At 42.1% G+C, this 25,869-nt stretch overlaps 1 protein-coding gene across 22 annotated transcripts in view; it reads right to left on the minus strand.

Annotated features, from left to right (window-relative positions):
- Positions 1-25,869, minus strand: part of LOC118512516 — a 123,147-nt gene that overhangs the window by 93,833 nt on the left and 3,445 nt on the right. For 3 of the 22 annotated variants that reach the window (XM_036057034.1, XM_036057056.1, XM_036057057.1), the window contains exons 1-2: positions 23,433-23,688; positions 21,080-21,663 (exon numbers count right to left, since the gene is read on the minus strand). In XM_036057034.1, the coding sequence (XP_035912927.1) occupies positions 21,080-21,088 (9 nt within the window). In that variant the 5' untranslated portion in view covers positions 21,089-21,663; positions 23,433-23,688. Of the gene's footprint in view, positions 1-21,079; positions 21,664-22,124; positions 22,272-22,304; positions 22,670-22,708; positions 22,846-22,924; positions 23,202-23,432; positions 23,728-25,869 lie in introns of those variants that run through there. The other 19 variants (XM_036057037.1, XM_036057044.1, XM_036057046.1 and 16 more) reach the window with 18 other exon arrangements.

Raw genomic sequence — 25,869 nt, forward strand, 5'->3', positions numbered from 1 at the left:
GTTGTGAAAAGCATTAAGTGGTGCTTCTGTAGAGATAATGTAAAAATCGTCACTAGTTTGTGATGAATGTTGCGTACCAGTCATAGAGAAAACTATTCTGCTGAGGGCATCTGCTACAACATTGCCTTTGCCTGGTTTATACAAAATCTCGTGGTCATGCTCCTCTAAATATGCTTTCCAACGTTTTAATTTTGCGTTAGTATTTTTTTGGGAGAGGGCAAAAGTAAGTGGTTGATGATCAGTTAATATTTTGAGTTTAGCTCCATACAAATAATTGCGGAAAGTTTGTAGTGACCAGAAAATTGCAAGCATTTCTTTCTCAGGGGTGGAATATTTCTCTTCAGTTTTAGATAGTGTTCTTGATGCGAAGTGAATTGGTTTATCTTTGCCTAATTCACCTTGAGAAAGAACGGATCCAATTGCATAATCTGAAGCATCGGTTGTCAAAATAAATGGTTTGTTAAAATCTGGATAGATGAGAATATCGCTCGATGATAGTATTTGCTTCATTTTATTGAAACATTCGATTTCTTGTTGATTTAATGTAATTTTCTTTTTGGATGTGTCAGATCCCTTTCCCCTTAAAATGTTTGTCAAAGGTTTAGCAATTTTGGCAAAGTCTTTGACAAATCGTCGATAGTAGCCCATTAATCCTAGGAAGGCACGCAAATCTTTAATGGTTTTGGGCACAGGGTATTTATTTATAACTTCTATTTTTTTATGGTTGGGTTTTATTCCCTCTGTGCAAATAATGAAACCAAGAAATTCAACTTCTTGGCGAAGGAATTCTGATTTGTCTAATTGAATTTTTAGTCCTGCATTATTTAATGTTGTCAAAATTGTGTCCAAATTTTTCAAATGATTTTCTAAATCATCGCCAAAAACTATTACGTCGTCTATATAAACGTAACATATTTTTCCAATAAAATTTCGAAGTACATCATCGATAGCCCTTTGAAATATAGCCGGTGCGTTTTTTAAACCAAACGGCATCCTAGTAAATTCGTATTTACCGTTATTAATAGCAAAAGCCGTTTTTTCAATATCTGATGCTTTCATCTTAATTTGATGGAATCCCGAAGCTAAATCTAAAGTCGAGAAATATTTTTTTCCTTTTAATTGGTCTATCACATAATTTATCTCGGGCATTGGATATTTTTCGGAGATGGTTTTAGCATTTAACATTCGATAATCGATAACCATTCTAAATTTCTTTTGTCCTGATGCATCCGGTTTTTTTGGCACAATCCATACCGGTGAAGTCCAAGCTGAGCGAGACGGTCTGATTATTCCATCCGCTAATAGCTTGTCAACTTGCTTATTTACTTCGTCAGCATATGCTGCAGGATATGGATACACTCTTTGATGGATAGGTGTATCGTCTGAAGTGTGTATTGCACATTCCACTTTGGTTGTACATGTTAGTTTACTGTCTGGTTTGTAAAATGCATCTCTGTTTTTATCTAAAACCTGGTTTAGTTTTTCTAGCTCTAATTTGGATAGATGAGATGTTCGGATCAAATTGTGGGATGACCGATTATGTGGAGAATAGTATGAGATTGGGATGACGAATCTTTTAGAGTTTCTACTCAATGTGATTTGGTCATTTTCTAGATCAATTTTAGCTTTCAATGTTTTCAACATGCTATTTCCAATGATTCCATAAAAAAAATTGTGAAATTTGTGTAACAAAAAGCGATCTTCAAAATCAATTTTGGGATGGAAAAAATTTATATTAATTGCACTAGTAGGAGCAAATGTACTATTTGCACAACTTATTTGACCTACTGAAAATTCGTACGGTTTACTGATTTCATATGCACGTGCCAATTGTGGATGTATTAAATTAATATTAGCACCTGTGTCTATTAAAAACGGAAAGTTTCCAATGGTAGTTTTAAGATAAATAAAAGGAAGGCTGGGAACTACCAACTCATCTTCCACTCTAAAAAATGGTTCTGACCATCGCGACTTGATCCCTCCAACGGATCATGCTCGTGTTGCAAATTTATGTTTTGTAATTTGTCAACAAGATTGTTTTGCTCTGTGAGCTCAAATTCATTTATTGTTTGTCCGTGACAATACCTTGCGTCGTTGGCATTTTTATTCATTTGATGAGCATATAATGGGTGAGCTTGCCTCTTTACCCACGCTTCTTGACTTGATGGTGGTCTTGGTCTTTTTTCGCCATATGTGGGTCTGTTACCATAGTCAATATGACGTGAATTTATACTTCTATCTACCTCCATTGGCTCGGGCTGTTGCCTCTGTGGGGTATATTGCTGATTAGGCAGGTAATGGGAATTGTATCGTGGAGCTGGACGAGGCGCTGCTCTAGGAGGGGGTACTGGTTGATAAACAATTTTTCTGGGTGCTACCCTAGGGGGTTGAGGCTCGAAGCCTAAATCTCTTGGCTTGGGAATATTAAGAGAATTTTGATTTCCATATTGATTTTTAAAAGGTGCTGATCGAACGTCCATATTAAAGTAATCAATGCAAAATTGATATGCTTTGCTAAGGGTCTTCGGGTCAGCAGTTTTTAATAAAGTGGATAATGGTTTTTCTAAACCTCTAATAAACGAATCCAAAGCTTTCTCTCTGAAATAGTTTATGTGGACATTTGCATGCAGAGAGTACTTACTGTCAGTTTGAACTTGTGCTATTATAGCGGCTAACAATTGGTTAACCCTGCTATAATATCCGGCGAGGCTTTCCGAATTACCCTTACGAATACACGTCAATTCATAATCCAGGGTCTTCACGTCACGCTTATCTTTATAGTAAAGCATTAGGATAGATTTTATCTGATGCCAACTACATGTTGCATTATTTGCATTTAACACATCGGAAGCTTCTCCACGGACTTTCCTTCTGATTGTTCGTTCGATCAGATGGAACTGCACAGAGTCGTCAGGAAGATCTCTATACATGATAAAAACATCTTCCACATCCGAAATCCAATTCATCAACTCATTTGGGTTTCCATCAAAAATAGGAACATCCCTCAAAAAGTCAGGGGTTTTTCCCATCTCCACGAAAGATCGTAGAACCATTTCAGTGTTGGGATTGGTCATTTTTGTGTTTTAAATGCTCACTTCACTTAACACTTGTCACGATCACGATTCACCACTAACAAATTACAGCAGAAGCTATTTAATTAAACACCAAAATTTCACTGATTTCGGATTTTTTAGGTTTTTACTTACAGTATGGTTGAGTTAATTTCCATGGGCATCTGACTTCTTTTTCTTCGGGGGAAAATTGGGCAGCTACAGCAAGATGTTCCTTTTTATCCTTCTGATGACTGGGGGCTCGCTGGCAGCAATCGGGAATTAACCACGGTGTCCCAAAGTTCGCTTCGTTATTATGATGGCTCCTTCAACCACGAGATTAGCCACAATTTTTAAATGGCTAACTTTATAGGATTTTTTTTTAACTTATACACTTCCCGCTGATTTTTTTGTCAGGTCCCTATTCGGGCGCCAGTTAAAACTTTTCTTTCTGAATAGATAGAAAGAGTCTTTTACAGTTCGGTGTCTTGAAATTAACTATTTTATTGAATTCAGCCGATTCCGTTATCGGCCCATAAACGGCCCAGCAGCGATCGCCGCATCAGCATAACTCGTCGCGTTGGATACAACACGACACTCCCAATGCTGATTTAGCGATTACCGACGCTCGTTGCTAACTCGCGCGCGATGCGTTACGGGGGCTCGGTTTTTGTTTTGTTCTTCTTCTCACAGCTTCTGATCGCATATACACCGTGTGCAGGGTTTGTTTTACGCTGCCAAAAGCTGAGTTCGCTCACAAATGTAATTTACGACACAGAACATAACACCGATTTCCTGAGGTTTGATAAAAGTACAATCGAACTCCCGTTTGAAAGTATGCCACTAGTATTTTTACAAAAAACCTTTTGCTTTCGGCCTGTTGATGAATTAAGACCACCCGGCGTGAAACTTGTTCCGCTGGTGAGGGTAAATTAATTTGGCCTGTTGCTTGTTCGTGTCACGAGCCGTACCCAATTTACGGCGAAGCGATAACCCGGCAATTTATGCTCCAGTGGGTCGCACTTAAAGAAATTAGGTCACTTTCGTTTTTAAGATTTCCCGCATTGGCGAAACTATACAGAACATTATTTTTACGTTCCAATTATGGTTTTATTTCGGGGGTGGTTTCCTTGTTTTAAGTTATCATCAACACAGGCAAGAGTCACTATAGTTGAAACAATTGTAACGCACCGAGCCTGCACCTTTAACAGCAACAGCAACTACAGACGCGCTCGCGTGGCACCCTCAAAGCCACTAACAACCGAACTAAACCATCGCACCCCGACCGACTAACAATGCTTCTGTTTTTTTCGACCCACCCCAGACGACCCAGGCAACACAACAACTCAACGAACTCCGAAACGAAAACCTGTCTCTCTGACTCATGCTCCTCTCTTGCCGGTTTTCCTGCGTTGCGGTTACACGGTTCGCTCGGCTGCATCCAGCATGTGCAGTTTGGCTGCACTTTACAGGCTACGGCGGCACCAGCACACCTTCGATTTCGATGCACCACCTTGAGTTTGGTCGGCTATTTTAAGCCACGTCCGCGATTTTCCGCTCCTGACCGCTAGAGTGTCTTATAGAAAAAAAAACAACAACATACCAACAGTTCAGCGCAGTGGCCACACAACACACTTTTCATATCGTGCAACATCAACAACAACCATTCGCTATTCCTCTCTATCGGCTGGCACCTTGCAGGATGCGTTGACAAGGGGGTTTTTCTTCTTTCCTCTCAACGCAAATAGATTTCGACGCGTTGTTTTGGTTTGCAAAGGCGACCCGAAAGGGGACACACCATGCCGGCATATGCAAGATTCGGACGGGGCGGGAAGGATGCTGATGCTGGCGTACCCAGTGGTCATTAAATTGTCACAAAAGCAAGCGGCCGTATTTTTGGCAGTGGTTATTCACTAATATCTTTGCCCGGTGAGAGTGTCTGCATGCGAAGGATTAAATTTAGACAACATAAAAATAAAAGCTACATACGGTTTGGGTGGTGTATTTAAAGCCACCAAATGCTACAATTTTAAACCAGTTAAAACGAACAAAACTGTGGAATGCTGAACATATCAAAGCTGGTATTGAACCGAAGTATGAAGAGATACATCACCTATGAAGGCCTTCAAAGTCGTCCAAGACATCATCTATCTTGGATGTAGTCAGCTTCATCAACAGCGATGTTGAGCTACAAGCTTGAGTTCTGACTTCAAACTGATGATCAATATTCCAACCTAAGGACTGACTTGAGGTGGTCTGGTGACCGAGGCGATAAAGGCGCCGGTCTTCACACGACAGGACCAGGGTTCAAATCCCATCCGGACCGCCTCCCCGTACTACTTTGCTAAGGGCAAAATTAAGTCATAGAAAGCCAGAGATTACAGGCCGAGACCTCACGAGATTATAGTGCCAAAGAAGCATAATAAGGACTGACTATCCAACTATGCGGTATCAACAAGTCTAGTAAGCCAGAAATGGCAGACACGATCTAAGAGACCATTAAGGCAAGAAAGAAGAAGAAGACCCTAAGAATTATTTTTCAACTTTAAACTCTCAGCATTCTAATACGTCTCTGTGACTCTGTCCGAAGCTGATGAGATCCTTTTAAGTTGCATTTTGAGGCTCTGAAGAATTTGTTATCTCTGAAGGAATTTATTGAGAAACAAAAGAAGAACAGCTACAATGACTAGCACCAAGAGCCTTGGCCATGTCATGAGAATGGCACCATATAACCCAGACTGCCATTTAAGTCAAACACATACATGGATCAGTCGTGGTAGGCTCAAACTGAAAACGAATAATGGCGTTCATATGTCCACCAGAAAGGCAGACCGTGAACTGTGTCGAGTATTTCCTGAGGAGTATAGCTCAAACTCAAATATAGCTCAAATGGAAGTCATAGCTTCAAACTCCCAACCGCATGAGGCACTCAACTCATGCTGCGAACAATTGTACGTTCAACAACTTCAAGAGAACGTACAGCTCACAAGAAATTGTTAGCTGTCCAAAATTCTATGACATGTCAGAAGCAGGATTACAAAAATCTGACCGATAATCTTTATACTAGTTGCTCTACCTAATGTGCTTTCTTACTGTCTAGCAGTAAGGTGTTGGTGCTCTCCTCCTCACTACTGTCAGGTGTTGGTGCTCTCTATCTTCCCGACTCTAGTAACATTCAACAGCTTTAAGAAGAAATCTCTAAACAGCCCCGTCATTGTTCAAATTGTTATGTTGGCCTACAGATTTGACAGATGAATGTCACCAACTATGCCATCGTTGTGCCGTTATGCCCTAAGAAAAACTATTTCATTACGCAACGAAACTCCTCGTCGTCGTGTGTGTGATGAGAACATAAACACAGCAACAGCGCATCACACATTGTGCTGGCGCATACGGCGACGGTAGTCGGGCCGATCACATGTTTTGCGTCCATCATAAATGAGCAGCTACAGCAGTACACAGTTTTCAGCTCACGATAACTGGGTCAACAGAGGGAACACCATCACCGGAGGGATCAACATTCAACCACCCGTTTTGCTTAACGAATCGTCGTGGTGTTCAGCTTCTGGCGTACCGAAAAACGCCAAGGGAAAATAGACGAATGCGTCTCGTTGTGATCAACATACGTAAACTTTACATTTTAACGCACCGAAGAAAAAAGATTAGGGCATTGTTTATTGTTTGATTTTACAATTTTAAAAACAGCGGTGAAAAATGTTGCACTAAGTCATAACGCGAGACCGAGTGAGTTTTTCCTATTGAATACCAACCACTATCTAGGTGCCCTTATTAAATGAAATGGTCGATCGATGTGTCCCTTTTCAAATAGAAGTGTGTTAAGGTCATCGAACAATGTATGGGATAAAAATATGTTTCTCCCCAGCAACTTCAAAATCTTGAATATTCTTCACGAAACTGTATCTCCCACAGAAATCTATTTTAAACCCAGCCCTTAAGATCGGCATGGATGAATCCGGTATGTACTTAACCACCGAACTTAATCTATCAGCTTCCAATCTCGATCTTTATTACCATTGTGGGAGCACATCTACACATATTTGCTTCATTTTCGGTTGGTAACACCTCCTTAGAGAGCTGTTGCACTGTCGACGATAAGAGGAGCCCTGTCTAACGTGCATATTATTAATGTTGTCAGCCCCCGATCTCCCCGAACGAGTTTGAATCTTACACCTACTCGAACGAATTACCACCACAGTAGTGTGACGCAGATGGTTCGTAACTTTCCTACGAACTACACGCTCGCCCCCTGCTTCGTGCGCAAAATAAATGCTCAAGATGCTCACCACCATCAGGATGGCTGTACTTGGGTGTAATTAAATATTGCACAGATAGAGAGAAGCGTAATTTAGTAAGAGAAATTCAGCGGGTGAAAAAATACCTCCAGCATTAAAATGGAACCCGCCCGCACCGGAAGCTCTAATTGCATTCAATTAAAACTCCACCTAATTACAAAATGGCCAGGCCAGGGCTTTTGCTGCTGCTGCTTTCCTGGTTTGTATGCCCGGTTTTTTTGTTTCTTACACACTACGCGACTTTACCTCAAACTAGAACATCGTTTGACAAATGAACATTTTGCTGTTTTGCACTATTTACGCCGCTGGCGCCGGAAAGAACTTTATGCACCCTTAACTGCCACCAGAAACACGGCGGACGCAGAAAAAAACGACGATGACGACGATTATGCTGTGCAGCCGGAGGCAGAGTCCAAGGGCAGCAACCAACCCCGTTGGAGTTGGAAGCTAAGAAACACCGCACACGCACATGTATGTGTGTGTGTGTGTTCACACTAAATTAATTGTTTACTTTTTTGCTCATGATTTACGCTAATGCTGGAAAGGGTGTACCACGCAATTAAGGTCGTTGTTCGTCATCTAATTAATTTAACCTTTTCTTATGCACATTATCTGCGGGCATGTGTAAGACAGGAAAAAGGCTTTTTTTTTGTAACTCCCAGATGCTTTATTGCTGTTTTCGATAAGCTGTTTTATAGTTGTTTTCCCCTAAAATATAATTTTAATATTTAAAATAATTCATAAATAAAATAATTAATAAATATGAATCACGTGTTTTCAGTCTACAAAACTATAAAACACGGAGTAAGAGTGATTGCGTGAGTACTAGGTTAAAAATCGATTTCAATTCAGCATAAGGAATTTTCATTACTCTCACTCTCTGAGCCGACAAATGATTCACCTTTGATTCAACTCACTCTCACTCTCTCTCTCTCTCTGGCGACTAGTGAACCACGCAGCACATGCTCACTCTTATCGAGTGATTTAAACCCAAAAAGAGTATTTACTCACTAACAGTTACTCACTCTTATCGAAAGAGTTGAAACCGAAAGCAGGGAGTCGCTAGCCGGCACATAGAATGAGAGTGAGTAGAAACGAAAAGGAGTGGGTCACTAGTCAGCACAGAGAGTGAGAGTTAGTTGATACCAAAAGGAGTGAGTCACTAGTTGGCATAGAGAGTGAGTTGAATTCCAAAGGAATAATTAAACGATTACTTTACAGCAACATTTTTTTCATAAATCTCTTAAAAATGAGTCAAAAATTCAAATCCTTATAATCGCTCTTTAACCCTGTTTCAACTCTTTGAAAAGAGTGATTATTCTGAACTCTAATCTACACGTTTAAAAACAATGCACGAAATTGATATAACAAACAATATAGAAAAATACAGGTCTTATGTTTATTGTACCCCAAACTGAAGAATGATCTAAACGAGCAGACGTTTTAAAACATTGCTTATTGCATCACTTCAAAATCATTGCTCCATTTTACCACCGATCAATATTCTCCACAATTCTCTATTTACTGTGCGCATCATATCCACCTCAGAGAGCATTAAAAAAACACATCCCATTTTACAGAAAAACACCATCGCATCTTCGCAATGCTACGCCAAACACTCTGGCATCGCTGGAATGTAACAATATTTGCAATGCTCTTTTCCTTCCACCGATTCCAAACAATATTGCATTGCTGTGTGCGCCAGATGCAGCGAAATGTGAACAGCGCGGAATTGAATCAATAATCAACGATGCACACAATATGTGGTGGTACAGAAAATTGTCACACACCATAACATTCCAGTGGTGGCAGATTTTGTTCAGCATTCGGCACAATGCTTCCTCGCTTCAATGTCGCCTCAATATTTCGTAGCAGCTTTTCTCTAAACTGTTCTGGGTCGCATCTTTGCTTTCCTCCAAATTGCACTGAGCTCTTATCGATAATCGGGGACTGAATGTTGCAACGCCCGGATGGTTAACAACTATCTAGCAGACAGTCAAAATCAGACAGGAAAACTTCCCCCGATTGCAACGGATATGGAGCACATCCGGGCGAGGTTCTCGTTCGGCAACTGGGACTAGGACGACTAGGAAGATAGTTCGCCCAGGAACACCACACTTCCGAGAGCTACCATTGCATCAGTGTTTATCTTTTCCAGTGCATCGCTACCGTTCGCATCAGCACACGCCGGTTAAGTTCTTGGGCAGATTTTCACTCGGCACTAAGCTGTAAATCTGCCGTATTTGCCTGCCTGGATGTTGTTAGAAATCTTGCCAAACGACAATGTCACGCAGTCAGCGATGCATACAATGAATGCAACTTCTGTTGCCACTGAACCGTGAACGAAACGGAACGCGTACCCCGGTGTACATACAGACACTAGCATTCGAAAAGAAAAAACAAGACGGAGGCGTAACTACGGCGTGATAAGATCAACACAGGCAAAAGCGATTTAGAGTCAGAGTAGCGAAACTCCCGCCGCGCTGGTATTAGAGCGTGCAGAACATGGGCATTGTATTGTGCCGGATGAGCTTCTGCAAGAAAAGCGCACGACATGCACAACCGTTTATGCTGCACACTTTGGCGGTTGGAAACGGTTTGCAACACACACCCAGAGTGCGCTCCGGTGATGTCAACATCTGTTCTGGAGATGCTGGAGAAGACGTTTCATTGCTCGGCTTTTCTGAGCTGCCATTATTGCTTAACCTTCTCCACAGCGTTGTAGGTTGCCCGGTGGATGACGCAAATGATAGTTTTTCAAGGCGGCTTAAAATCCCCGACATGTTGTATCATTTGTTTGGCAAAATTTATGACACTAATTAAATATCCCGAGGGATACATCCAACAAGTTTGATAGGACCTAGAGCAACGTTTCATATTTCACTTGGTACAACGAAATTCTTTACGATATTTACAGGGCGTAACCCAGTGCCTGAGAGATAGAAGACCGCATCTTTCACACGGCGAGAACTGTTATCGACTCCTATCTGGACGGAAGTCCCGTAGCAAAAATAATGAGCAAGTTTAGAACGGGTCGGTAGATACTCCAAATAGGAGAAACATAGTGAAGTAGTTGAGCTCCTCCTAATATAAGAAGAATAAAGAATATACTTCATTTAAAACTGTGTTCTTTCCCAACAAACTTCGAAAATACATTAAAAAAGGTCAATTGATTCTATTCCAACATCTTCTCGAATAACCTATATCGTGGAGTAACTACCCTCAAGTACAGAGAACCGAGCCTCTCTCGTGCAACTTCAACGTAAGGCTTCACACACGCCAAACATATTCTTAACACGTAATTCACCATGTGCATCCTTTCCTACCGGAAAAGAAACCGCACAGCACACACACAGAATAATTTTACCATCCATTGTGAGAAACTTTGCTTCAGCCGCTTTTTATCGATTTTACTAAAAAAAAACTCTCTTACAACGGAGCAGCTTCTGTTGTTGCTGCTCTAGATAAAACGATATGAATCGCTAAAAAACACATACAAACGAACGAGGCGTTGTCTCGTGGAGAAAACCAGCGAGCACAATATTGATCATGATTTATTGGAAAACTTTGTTTGGCCTTCGGAACGGAGAATCGGATCAAAAGAGGCGCAACACACACCCATGACGTCACCAACTGACATTAGGGAAGGCGGAGCCCAAGAAACCATCTGTCTGACCATACAAACTCCCGCTGGAGACACAAAGACGCGAGCAATTCCACCACACTTAATTAAAAGCGGATGGAAACATTTGATATTATCCTTTCGGCCGGTATAAAAACCGCCCACGACGACCGGCCTGACGTCGGGTGCCAAAAGAGAGTACCCAAAAGGCCCTTGAAGGTTCGTTGGTTGTAATGGAGGAGCACATTATCATTGCACCACATCACAGGTCAATGAGTTCAGAACGGGTTCATGGCGTGCTAAAGAGTTAGCGACATCAGATTTAAATGCCCGGCTCAGCTACTGCAAGTATTAACCTACAAAGTGTTTGCATGGGAAATTGAGGTCTTGGTGGGAAATTCCAGATGAGAACGTTGCGTGCTGTAAATGGGTCTCGCTTGTTTCTATGCCAGGCTTCCTTTTTTTTTGGTACTTGCTGCCAAGGGTTTGAAAGAGTCTCCTGTTATGATGGACCTTTCCCCACATGTCGGCTCCTTTTGGTGTTGGCCAAGGAGGACTATTCTGGGTGCGAAACGTTTACCGCTCTAGGTCGATGACTTCACAAGCCGGCAATTGAACGGCTGGATACCGTCTGGGCTTCAATAATGTGGAGGCCAAATGGCGAACGTGCTATCGATGGTAAAGATTACCTGGTTTACTTTCATAATCACGTTTAACCTGATATTATTAAACCTACTCCAGGTCTCAAAAAAAAAATCTTCAAAAAATCCTATAATTGCAGCATAGTAAAGCAGTACTTATATATCCAAAATTAATAAATAATTTATTAAGTTCCTTTGCACGAAATCCCCAATCTAATGTCGAAAGATCCTTACATTGAAGAAGCCTCCATCTATAAAACCAATCTTGAAGCACATTAACCCGACAGCCGATTCATTTCAACGCCATTTTATGACAGCGTTTAGCTGAATCGATATGAGATTTTCCGGAAATAGTTTTCCCATCATGCTGGCCAGTCCAAAGGACTTGTGATTTTTCCTCCCAACGTGTTGGTACGTGAATCCTTTACCGGAGGCTCTTTCCAAAGCCTATCGGCTCTCACCATCATACCGCGTGATATCTCCCGGTTGATGAATAAAAATGAATTTTTAATCATATTGACAGTTAAGTCACTTCAGCACCCCGTACCGTACCGTGTGTGAATCCGACAGTTTGCCCACGCTCTAGCGCACCACCGGTTCACGAATCGACAGCGAATCGAGCGTGCTCGAAGCGTTTGGAATGGGGAATGGGAAGAAAAAATGTAGGTTGCCCTCGGTCGTTGGCGCGCTCGGGCCCTATGTTGGACGAGCGGAAACGAACGGAATATCGATTTTCTTCCACCAGTGTTGTCGTGTCCCCCCCTCTCGAAATGTTCCCTGGAGAGCCTGAGGCCTGTTTTCCGCTTTTTGCACCTCTCGTTGACTCACTCTCTGTGTCTCTAGTCACAACAGTGGACGTGAGTGCTATTGTTCGATCGGGCAATATCTAGGACATTTCACGTTCGTTTGTCTAACCCGCTTCTCGCTGCTCGCTTAGGGTAGGGGTGGTGGGGGGTGGGTAGGCAATTGATTGAAGGAATGCAATTTTACGTACCGTACCGGTGCGGGTCTGCGAGCCTCCAAACGCTATCGCCAGCCATCCACTCTATATTACACATCAGTCTGCATAAAGCATGAATAAATACCCTTTGCGCCCGCGATGCACCTCGTGACGTTGAAATGTTATCGTGCTTCAGAAACAAAAAAAACATTGACGAGTAGTGTATCGCTGACTCGGAAAGCTACAAATCCTTGGCTGCAGTCCGATAATGCCACCAGCCTAGAACAGGGAAGTTCATGGGCAGTTTAGGCACTTTAGGAAAAAAAGGGCGTCGCTGCCACGTGCTGCAAGGCTCAATCGTTTCCAAAGTTCACCTGGCCGTCCTTCAATTTTCATTCAGAATAGTGCTGCATGTATTATAAAACTATTCTAACGCATTTTCTCAATCAACCTGCAGAGTGCGTTACCAAAACTTGATAGATTTTCTTCAATTGACCCCAAAATCCTGTTCAAATTCATCTCGATACCAACAAGATATTTAAAATCACTCTAACGATTTTGCATTACTTTTGCTTGACTGGTCATTTGAATTCCAATTAATTTCCCAACAAAAAGGACCCCTTAAGGTATTTTCTAAAGGAGAAAACTTCCTTTCGGGACGAAACATTACAGGTATCTGTAGCCTTTTTCTCTTCCGGTTGATTTGATCCTTTGTTGGCTGATGAATAAACATATCTTCAAAAGTTGTGTTGGTTGGTTTCTTTGTATCGCAATTCGCAGAAATAATCACCCTCAATTTAAAGTTGCAGAAAACCAGACCCGATCGATTTTTTGTAACGAAAAATACTTTTAAAATAATAATTAAAATGAAAACTACTTCCAAAGTCAGCAGAAACTAGACTGCGCAGAGAAAAGAGATTGAAGTATAATTAAAACCAGTGATAAATCCCCGAACCGGTTGCAGTTGCGGGATTATCTTGTCTATTGAAGAAGCATAGACACTGAGAGTTATTGATTTCGGAGCGCCTTCTTTTCGATTTCTTTATCGTCCCTGCTCATTTCTCATGTAAATCTCGTTAGTTTCATGCACCGACATCTCCATCGACCAACGCCAACCGGTAGACAGCAGTGCAATCGATCGATAGGAGAAAGTGTACGGTCAGATTCGTGGACGACGCCGTCTGTAACACAACGAAACGAACGGAATGGCTATGTCGACGGGAGAGAAGCAACAACAGAAAAAAAGACATTAGGGGTACGGGGAATAACTTAATCATAAGTGCATTAGAATGATTATATGGTAGTTTCCCTGCTCGAGGAAAGGGAAACCCCGGCGAACCGGTGAATGCAAAGCCATTTGAAGTAATGGATTTATCGAACGGAATCATGTGCTTTAATCCCCGGAGAAACACGCGACTACCTGCATCATTAAGCTGGCGTGACATACATCAGGCTCAGGCTGATGAATGTGGGATTGTTGAAAAAGTGATGACTTTTAACTGTACAAACAGTGGTACATGTTCGAATATTGAAAAGAAAATCAATGTCTACCCTTCTCCATAAAGTTTTATTTAGTCCAAACGGACTGCACAGTTGGTAAGAGTTGCTGCTGAGTTTCATAAATCATTCCCAGCATGACACCCGTAAAAGGCCGCTCTGTTCTTATCCATTTAGAAATTATTTTTACTTCGTGCCACTCACACAATCCGTCGGGAAGAAAAACAAAGCAGAAAAGAATTATGTTCAATCCGATCGTTGCTTATTTATATACACGTTCTGCCAGTTCCAACAATTTCCTAATTCAATCGCAAACGGTTCGGCTTTAAAATCAATAAACACCGACATGGAGAAACTGTGTCCGGAAATCGAGCACCAAATTTACGGGCATGACCTCATAACATTACACCTGGCCCACTAGCAAACCAGGTACATGCTCCTCATCATGGACACAAAACCCCCAAGAAGCACTTTGTCCGTCCCAGGGTTTTTGTTTTATTTCGCCAAAGCTCTCCTCCCCGGTGGCAGAAAAGAAAAAGGGCCGAGAACGATTTAGGGTAAAGCTAAGGGCGGAAGTGGCACAAATTTTTCACCTCGCTAAGCCCCGTTTATTCGGGCGACAAAATTAAATTACTTCCCGCAGCACATTACCATGGCACAGCAGCAGGATTTCGCATGGCTGTTCAACACGTCAGCAGGTGCGGCTGATTGTGTTAAGGAATATGTGCGAAAGGGGGAGGAAAGAAACCTCATAATGAAAAGCACACTGAAATGGTGTAGGAAAACGAAATGCGAATGTATATTTGGTCTAAGGCCGGAAAAAGTTGTTCCTATGCCTCCTATGGTTGAAGGAACATTAAGCTTCGGCATCGAACACCGTTGCAACATCATCATCATCATCATCATCATGCAGAATGTTGTCCCAGAAAGCTTAATTATTGATAATTGAAGAGAACGAGAGAAATTTCATCGAACTTTTCGGTAACGGCAACGGGTTTTTCTAATTATTTTTTTGCCGTCGAATATCTGTATAGTTTCGACAGAATATCGAAGACTTTGACGGTATGCTCAATAGGGAGATATTCCTAGAGAAGAGATTCTTTTGATTTAATCGTTTATAAATTAGATACCCTATCGGATATTTGCTGGAACCTAAAACTACTCCACAATGATGACAGAATAATTGAACATGGATTGATTCTCCTGAAGCAATTTTCCCCTAGCTATTCTATTGGTCGGGCCGGTCCGGTGGCAGAGACGAGAACGGCGCCATTCTTCACACGGTAGAACCGAGGTACTTATCTCATCCAGCCCGCCTCCGACGACTTAAACTTCGAAACAATATTATACACAAGCACCATCCGAGTCAATGATTCTGAGTGATTGTCTCATGAACTCAGTGTAACTTTGTCCTTCTCAGGATGATCCTCTCCGTGTAGGCGATTGATCTGACCGATGGATACAAAGTTGCGCAACGAAAAGGCCTTCAGCCAATAAATCCACGCTAATCACATCTGTTGTTGCTGCACCTTACGGCCAAAACAATATCTTAAGACGTCCGGACATTCTCGAGTTTCTTCAAAATTGATAAGATGTTCAAAAACTCAGGGTGATGTTAGCCCAAAGGAGAAGATATTCCTGCAAGTTCGCTTCGCTTAACGATAATGCTCTCAGTACAGAAAAATGTTCAATTATAGATCCTCAGCTATTTAACTAAAGCCATTCCAATTTCACATACAATTTTGTAATATGTTGTCTGTATTAGACGATCGTCTGTACGATCATCAACTGAAGAATCGTATAAAGCTGTCCTTTTTTGAAATATTCTCCACAAAAATTGCATAGTGACTTAACCAAGTACATTTTTTCTACAACATCAACTATAGCAATCAAATAAACAGTTTCATAAAATTTAAGTAACACTTACTCGCAATCATACCAATCAAAGGGGAAAGAAACCATAACATAACGAGAACCAATAACAATTTTCCAAATAATCACAACACCAATATTCAACGACATGCACGACAGCGTTGTCTCCATAAACTAGCTGCATAAGCCGGGGCAGCAGAAGAAGAAAAAACAACCGCCCAAAAAAAAAACAACCTAAATAAAATTCCCAGCCAATTGAAGGCACATACGCTTCCCCATCCGAACGCTACCACCGAAAGTGAATCGAACCAGGCGGCCGGTTCGGTGGTTAGCTTAAGAGCAGAGGTTTGGTTGAATTTTATCGTTTACATATAAATTTCCCATAAAATCCCGACCCGACCTGCACTTTGCCCGCCTTCCGTCGTCAGCTGTTTCGCTCTAGCTTCCGGAGTGGGCAACCTGATGTTTCGGATTCGTTTACATTTTTCGCCCGTGCAACCTTACCTTACCTTTCACTGGGAGTCTTGGGATTGGGAAGCTTTTTGTTCCGTCTTTCGGATACGGTGTATGTAAATCGAGGCAAAAGACGCACACAGATTGGCAAAAAAATTGTGTATGCTAATTTGGGAATCGATAAAATTCACACATCCCTATGATAGGCGGATTTCGTCGGGATCGGGATCATCTGCAATGCAAGCGGGCAATCATCAAACCAGGATTTCAAGAAGAGAACGATGAACAAGAAGGATCTTCTAGCAACAGGAAGAGAGAGAGAGAGAGAGAGTGAAGAATATTCTTTGAATGGTTACAAAAATAAACCCCAAGTGGGTAAACATTTAGCCCACCTTTTTTAAGGGAGATATAAAAAAACGATCAGCACTCAAATGCTTTCCAATTCTTTATCACTCTCTCTCACACGTCAGAGAGCGTCAAGCTAATCAATCACACAGTGGAAAGCATTTTTCCACGCCACAAAACCGTAAACATTTCAAATCGAAACTAAATCGAACGAGGGAATTTGTGGGAAAGAAAATGAAACTAACAGATAAAAAAACACCCCGATAGGAGTTCTTTCTATCCGTTGTACCTTTTTTTGATGATAGAGTCTTAGAATTGAGCGCTTTTCATAGGTAGAACATGTGGAAGATTAATGACTATTCTAGCGCATTTGATGGGGATGATTGGAGGTGGCGTAGAACCTGCTTAGGGAAGCCAATCAAGAGATCCGACGCAACTAGTTGAAGTTTATGGAGATATCCATGATTTCTCCAATAAAAGCGTTACACGTTTTAATCCTCAAGATATAGTATGTTGTTTTGAATAGGTAAGTAACAAGTCTCGCTTCTCAAAAACCTTGTAACCCTCTCTATTTACCGTACCAAGACCAAGTACAGCAACTTCCAACAGCAATCTCTTCATTGAGTCATTACAGAGGCAATGCTTATTAACCGAGCCGATGCTCAAGGCAATAGGAACGAACATCAAAAGCTGCAGAGTTGAGCTTATCCCGTCAATTTCGACCCACTGGTGGAAGTAGGAAATTCAATCAACAAACTCCGGGCTTACTTCATTTCCTTCCACAGTCACCCATCTCGAACTCGGCACGGGGAGGTCTTGAACCGAAGAAAGGTTACAATTTTGTTTCTCGTTTTGTTCACCTCACATTATCTGGGTCTTCGTTCCCACCGAGAGCGCCTTCAAGCCTTCCGAGAGAAACAACCGGCCATGATCAGCATAATTAGCCGTGCTTCCATCAGCTCCGATCGTAGCATAAAAGCATCCCCTGCCGATGTCCAACATTTCTCCAGCCTTTTTTCAGCCGTCTTTAACCAACATGTTGGCTTTCATGTTTTTATTTACCAATTACACACGCTGTTTGAAGGCGCATATCGAGTCGCGATTGCAAAATGCACACCTCGCCTCATTATCACTCATAACACGGTACCCCCACGGGTTCCGAGGCGCCTGCGGTGGAATGGGAATTTATAGCCGAGTATTTTGTAAGCTATCAGCACCTTGTTTGTTTTTCCAAACGCCCATACAAGTCTTTCGTGGCACGTGGCACGCAGCAGCAGCAGCCAGAGGAGGTTGCTGGAAATTTTTGTCGAGTTATGATACCATCGGTAGCTTCCTGCACCGGTTCGGCTATAGCACACCCAGTGAGGGCGAGGCTCAAGAGGCGGAAAAAACGCGAGCGAGATTGGAGCTGTTGTGTGGGGTGCAAAAAAATGCCTCTTTCCAACACAACAATCAAAACATCCACAGCCCAACGGCTGTGTTGTGTAGTGTAACACGCGTAACGAGCAGTTGGAGCTTGATTCTTTTTACTTCTGTTTAATCGAACACGTCGTGGAGAAAGGCCTTTCTAAGAAAAAAGGCGACGGGCCGGAACGGAATTATCTTACACAAGCCACTGCTGGTAAACGTCTGATGGAAAAGGCTTAAGAGCGTACCCATTCTTGAGAATTTTCTGGAAATCTTACTATCAAACTATCTCGCAAATAGTTTGATAAACTAAGCCATTCTAAACTTTTTAAATTATCTAAAATGTACGCCTGTTTTAGTGAAGTGCTTCTCTGTAGAGCAAAACAACATTCAAACTTCTGACACATTCTTGCTGTGCCACACACAGTTACAACAAAATAGACCAAGAAAAACACAACAAATCTTTCAATTTTTGTTGTGCCAAAGTCCTGTTGCTGATACCGGAAAATCATCAAAACACTTCGCCCAAAGTTTGTTTCCACGAGCCGGTTCACGAGAACAAAAAAACACCGCTCTTGTCTTGTCTAGCTTTCGCATCCTTCTATAGCGTCGGTTAATCCTGTTTTAGGGCTTTCAATTAACGGGCGTGGATCAAGTTTTACGGCCACCCGCCCAAAAGCAATTTCCCTTGCGCCGATTTCCTGTCCCCCTTGTTCACGCGACCAGACATTGGTTCGCTCTCGAGACTTATGCGCTTATACATTTCATCTCAGCGCCAATTTTCATCACATCGTGCCGTTGTTCCGGCACCCAGATTTCGTGGGAATGGTTTGCTTTGAAGAGTTTGACTCTTCTGTGCACACCGAGAGATGGTAGCAAAGCAAGATGGGAAAAGCCTGGCCAAGAAGACAAATCCAGCTTTATAGCAGCTCTAAGCGAACGAGATTTGCAAAACGAAAAGCAAAGCAATGCTGGCTGACAGTTGAAGTAACTGCCAAGGCTTAGCGACTTAAAACTGTGAAGCAATTTAGTGGCAAAAATCAAACTCGACTAGCGGAACAATTTATAAAACTGTTCAAACGAAAGTGAAAAATTTGAAGAACTTTATCCATTATTTTGTGAAATATACTGCCGATCTAGCCCGAACTTGACAGCCGACTCCACTCGAAAAGTGACTACAATCGTACGATTGAACACGGCAAACGTGTACATCTCCAATCGATGTCAGATCAGAGTACTTTTTTGGTTGCGCTCCATTTAGCCCTGTCTGGCGGGCCAGTCGAGCGAACCGAGTACGTACCAGACAAAGCACAAAACACACCTCGTTTGTCAACTGGCCCGAAACTATGCGAATTCAACTCCAGCAAAAACGCGCGGCCGCTAAGTTCGGCTATCGATTGTCGAATGTCACACATGTCTCCCGCTCACAGCACGATTATCATCGCGCACTACCCGTGAAAGGAAAATCTTCATTCATCCATTCGGGAACGTTGTTCGAGCTGTCGATGCCCAAGAGTATGTGGGCATGCCCGATGAGTCGGCAATGTGAAGCCAATGGAAAAATGAGATATCAAAAAGCATTTAGGATTTGTTCAACCGTAGCCAGGCCGCCCGACCCCCGTCGTCACCGTTGTTCTCGTCGCTCGGCGTTATTGATCGCGTTGAAAATCGTTTCAAAATGTGAATTTGCGGCCCTTTCGAGTAATGCTAGTAGCCCTTTCGCTTTCGCAGCACTGTGAGTTGTGAAGATGACTTTTGTACCAAACTCTTGACACGTTCCAGATGGTTTAAATCTCTGAACCGAAACCTTTTATCCGGTTAAAAGTTCACTCAATTAAGGCATTGAGTTTGACAGAGTTGAGGATATTACAAATTAGAAATAAATTTAGACAACGATTCACTCAAATTCTTTCAAGACGACTTGAATTCTTAAAAAAGGCTTAATTGTAGTTAAGGGTAAAAATTGCGAGGTAAAGAAATGGCATATAGTCATTCTGTCTGTCACCTTTGACCACTGGAGAATTCTCATTGACATTGGGGTAATTACTCTCCATACCTCTCTTTCTTCTCCCTTGACACTAAATCCATAAATGGCCTCGGCCTGTCATTTTTGGCTTTCTGTGGCTTGACTTTACCCGTAGCAAAGCAGTCAGTTCTGCGCACGGGGAGCCGGTCTGGATGAGATTTGAACCCCAGTCCTGTTGTGTGAAGTCCGGCATCGGCCTCAGGATCGCCCTAACCCTCTATAACGCTCCTTACTTAAATAGTAACCGATAACTTGGAAATGTTAGCCCATGGTGAATGGAGAATATATTCTGTAAAGTCTGACATTACCCTAGAGATGGTCAGTGTCGAAAGGCTATGTGGAGAGTCTCAAATTAAGATTTACTTCATGATGAAAAAGGACAATAAATCTCCCAAGAGATGTCAGCTTGAGGACTAGGTCAAATTTTGTGTAGTGAAGTAAAAAAATACAGATGATTTACTAAAAGTCATTGAGTTAAAGCCCAGTCTTGCCAGCCGAGCTCATCTGGGATAACGGTCAGGCCGTCCTTTCTGAATGAAAAAAAGACAGGACTTGCTTATCGATGTGGCATTTTTTGTATCTCGCAGCTGGATAGTAAGTCCTTGCTTAGTAGGAACGGTTAAGATGGGATTTGAAGCTGTTCCTATATCCTTGGAGACTTGGGTCTCCACCATCCAGCCACCAGGACAAAACTCTCGATAAGAGGTCTTAGCCTGACATTTCTGACTTCCTTAGTACTGGAAGACAATTCGATAAACAATATTCGGATACGCTTCGATATACCCGGTCCTGTCTAATGAAGACTGACCGGACAGCCTCAGACACCGAACAATCATCGACTATATTTTTTTCCCACTTACTTGTTACATCCTTTCAAAATGCATTTATAATATAATTTTAAAGCAAAACTTACCTTCGACATTGTAGTTAATGCAGGGATATCCTTCGGCACCCAGGAGAAGAACCGCTCGCTCAATGCTCACAATCGACCAATTTCACACAATAGAGACGTCATCGGTTAACAGTAATGAGCCCTCGTTGTTAGGGCTCGTTCGCTTCAAATTGTATGTTACGTTGTTCCTTTTTACTCTCACACACACACACACACACACAATAACTACTTCTTGGATGTTAAGTGCGACTTTCTTTCTTCTGCCGCCAAACACATCTACTTAAAAAGGGCACATCGGCGGATCTTCCAATTGACACCCCGGAAACTCAAACACACGCACACGCACATGCCATTCACATCCACGTGCTGTTTGCTGTTGTACTACGGTTGTTACGCCTAATTAACGAGATGCCCGAATGGTGAGAAAATTGATTAAAATAAGCACTCCACTCCACTTAACCCGCAGGGGGGATGTGCCCAGTACACGTCACAAAACACGACACAAACACACACTCACGATACAATTGAACTCCAATTTTCAATACAGCCGCACAACGAATCCTCTTCGCGCGGCGGAACTCACTGACGCACTAATGAAACACACGCTGCTCTCGGGGGAGGGGAATGGAAATAGACGAAAACAAAATTAAAGGAAAATTCAACCCCGAGATAGAATTTCACCACCATTAAAAACCTGTGTCTGGGAAAACCTCACAGAGTACAGCAGAGGTCTTCCGGGGCCGGTAATGGAAGGCCTCGGAATTGTGCAAGTGGTTCGGGGCGACGCAATGGCTACGCTGGTGTCGTTGTCCTCGTGTTTCTCGTGCGATAGCTAATGTTTTCCACCATCGGCTTGGCTTCTTGTGGCAAGTGGCATTTTTTGATCGAAATTATTTGCTGCCATGTATGTACTACGGTTCCGGTTATTACCGGGCAGCAACTTATAGTAGATACCAGTAACGCACTCAAACACACGAGACACCCGCACAAGTGAAGCTTTCGATGGCCACACCATACTGTTTTGCTCCGAGACTTGTCATGCACTCGCTCGATTTCGGCAACTTACTTTCTTCGGGGGACCCAAATAAAAAGCAAGGCTTCTGCATTGACAGCCACCTAAAATAACGATTAACTTTCACTATTTTATTCACCGTAAAGCCTCTTTGCCGGTAGCGGCTGCGCCCTGTATTGCACCGCATCTGTCAAACTTAGGCTACACACTCACTCATCACTTTGTACAACGCACCTGTCACACGGTTCAAGCGATCAACAACGCACACGCAGGAATGGTTGCGTGTGCACGCTTTGATTTCCCAGTGCAGTCCCGCGGGATTTGAACTCGCACGCACACTGGCTTCCTCTTCAACGATCGATTGCCCGTGTTTAGTAACCGAACCGAGAGAAAGGTATAAGGCGCAGTTGCTGCTGCTGCTGCTGCTGCTGCTGCATGAACAACGAGTTCACAAATGACGACCTGCGCCCGGCTCTGGATCAATCCGAATGTCTGTGCATCGCCACCGGGGTACCGGGGCAAGTCTATACTATTCGTCACTGTCTCTTTCCACCGGCCAGCCTTCATCTCACCCGGTAATGATCATTTTGGCTGGATGGAAGACTTTCGATCCGCCATCATGTCGATAGGGGTCTCACCTCGCTCACTCTCTTTCTGGCTCGCTTTTAAGGCGCTCGAGTCACTTTCTTCGGCTTATTATGCGCCGGCCGGCGGTTGGGGTGGCGAAAACACCGAAAAGGTGTAAGATTGAATAGGTTAAAGCCGCCGGAACGAACCAACCAACCAACCAAGATTCGTCCATCAACAGCGTCTCACAACCGAACGCCAGTGCCCTTCCTGATGGGTGCTATTACCTTTACTGTCTCTCGGTGACTTACTCGGCGAAGCTGTGCAGCCGCATGTAGGTTGGTGTTTCGTTTTCGACTTCTTCTTCCACTTGTTTTCCCAGGTTTGTTTTTCCACTTCCACTCGACGCGTGCATGACTTTTCTATTGGCCGCTTGTGTTTTAGCGGTGGCCACAACACACTCTCACTTTCCAGGCTCTGGCGGCGATGCGGTGCGGCGCTATCTAAGCCTCCACAAGCCCATTAACCACACTGGCTGCTTATGTAGTTTATTTTCGGTTTCTTCGTTTCTCACTCACTCTTCGTTTTTCTTCTGTCCGGTCGGTCGGATTTAATTTCCAAACCGCGGGAAAGTTATCTAAAACCGTTACGAGCCAACCATCCTCTAATGTTTCTTCATTATCGCCGAAAGTTTGCAAATATTGCGATCAACCGCGGGCCGGCCATCCGGATGCTGGATGGATGCTTGCCAAAAGCGAGAGTTTTGAAGGTGTTTCCTTTCGATCAAAATCTCACCAAAGGTCCCGCTGCTGCACATGCTCACTTTAGGCGGTTCTTCTTGTTTCTTCGTCCCATGGCCGGCCCGAGCACTCATTTCCCGTGCGTTGACTCAAACCAAATTGGCCCTGATTGCGTTTGTGTGTGAATCGTTTATCTTTTGCAGATGTTCGTTGGGCAAAAATCCAACCGCAAAAGGAAAAAGTCGCACCGGAGATTGACTAGGTGACGTGTGTGCGGCGGCTGCCGCTTAAAATATGTGCCCGACTTCAATTAAGCTCACGAAATTATAATAGCCCAGCGATACAGTTACACCTGATCGTTGGGCCAACTGCTGTCAGGAAGCGAGAAAATCGACACACACACAGCCATCATGAAACTGTAACAGGACAGGGTGGATCCGTTGGAGCAAAGAAACGATTTGCTGCTTTACAAAATTAATGGTTTCTTACAACGTACGGTTCGATCATTTTTCGGACCAAAACCGACCATTGTTGTTGCTTGAGCCCAAAACCGGTCATCCGGTGTGTTTGGGTAAAGATTGGGATTTTTCCTTCCTTTCTTCCTACCTTTCGTTACTCTCGCCTATTACTCTTTACCTAGTGTGGTTTTATTTTCGTTGTAGCGAAAAACAAATATTCGCAACCGAAGAAAAAGGTTCAATCGGTCGAATCTTATGAAGCAGCAGAGCAGATGCAATTCCATTTTTGCTGATCGCTTTTATTTGTTACGATTTTTTTCATTTTTAAGGCAAACTTTATAAAAAAAAATATTTGCTTAGACGTATTGTTGTTTCAAGTAGCAATTAATTCATTTTGTTACAAGAATATTTAACTTCTTCTTAGAACAAAATTATCAATTAAAGACTTCATATTTTTTGTACTCAACAAGAACCGCCTGACCGCATTGCTATGTTCAAACATTAAAATAAAATATATAAATATCGGTTAAATAAATAAAAACAATAACAAAGGATAGAGTGACAAATTGCAGGGTATCCCGAAGCTCTTTCACGCTTTCCCACGGATTTATTACAGTGCCACAAATATGGTTGGTTTCGTCCCAAAGTTTTTTATAATTTTATTTTGAGTTACAGATTCCAGATAGTTTTTTTGCCAATTTTCAATAAAAAAATCTTTCAACATTTTTTAAATGCCTTATGTAATTTTCTGCATAATTTTGAGCAAAAAAAATATATTCATTTTTCCATTTTCTTCTGGTCAACTTGATACAACATAATGTTTAACCATCTTTTAATTTTTTTTTTATTTTTTTTTTAAAGAAAACAAGTGGTTCAAAAAGCAGAATAAATTCAAAACGGTAGAGAATCTTTTGGACAAGGAAAAGCGTAAAAACAAAACTCGATGGACCAGACACAAACAACGGTTGGACACTGCGAAATCCATGCAATTTCAATTCAAGTTCCACAGGTTTGCTAGCGAATTTCGATGAGTGTAAACACACTTTTGAGTATATTTAACATTGTGTTTAAAAAAATACTCCGTGCAATACTGTTTTGCTGAAGAATTTCATTACAGTGATAGCCAAAAAAGAAGACTCATAAATAAAAAGGGACCAAGTTGCGGCGCTAGTTCCAAAATTTCCGGGTCATTGCATTAGAGTAAAAATATATAAAAACATCACAATATTGTGCGACATAAAAACAGCAGATTTTATAATGACCGAGCAAGGCAGTGTTAAATTTCTAAAGAGTTTTTTAATCGTTTATTTATGGACGCGTAGGTCTCTGAGACTTAATTCGTCTCCATTTGTTAAGTGTAAGGAGGAGATTTCTACAACAATATAAAAATTGTTTTCTGTCTTTTATGAAAAAAAAAATTGATCAAATTTTATCCTCCTTTGCTCAACATCTTACATCAAAATTGTATTAGGTGTCTAGTTCTTTTGTCCTTCACTGTAAGGGTCTAGCTTCTAGTTTTAAACATTTTATGCTTTTTTTCCATTTATTCAATACGACCACGATATTCTGCTTCAATTTAAAAAAAAAACAATTTGCATTCTGAAAATGTTACTTCATATTTGTGAACTTGATACTTGATATTTAGATAGTCAGTCCCCACTATGGGGGATCGACCTAGATGGGATTTGAACCTCGGTCTTGTCGTGTGAAGACAGATAGTCGTAGTCGCCCCTACCGCCGAAACGCGTTGAAAATTTTTGAGCACTTGATTTTCAATTTCAGTGATATATCTTCGCTAATTTAAAATGAATTTTTCTTCACTTCCTTTTCACTCTTCTCTATCTGTAACCTACAAACCGCCGGAATTCAAACACGTGGTTAATAACAAAATAATTCTCTTATTAACACTTCCATTCCGCTTTGGCTCACCTGCAAAGCTAAATCAAATGACTCACTTTACCGCAACACCGATTGACGCCATTGGAAAATAAATTTTCAAGCACACCCGCATTCGATAACAGTCCCCTTCCGCCA

This window comes from Anopheles stephensi, chromosome 3, assembly GCF_013141755.1.
Source record: "Anopheles stephensi strain Indian chromosome 3, UCI_ANSTEP_V1.0, whole genome shotgun sequence".
In the NCBI taxonomy this organism is placed as follows: domain Eukaryota; kingdom Metazoa; phylum Arthropoda; class Insecta; order Diptera; family Culicidae; genus Anopheles; species Anopheles stephensi.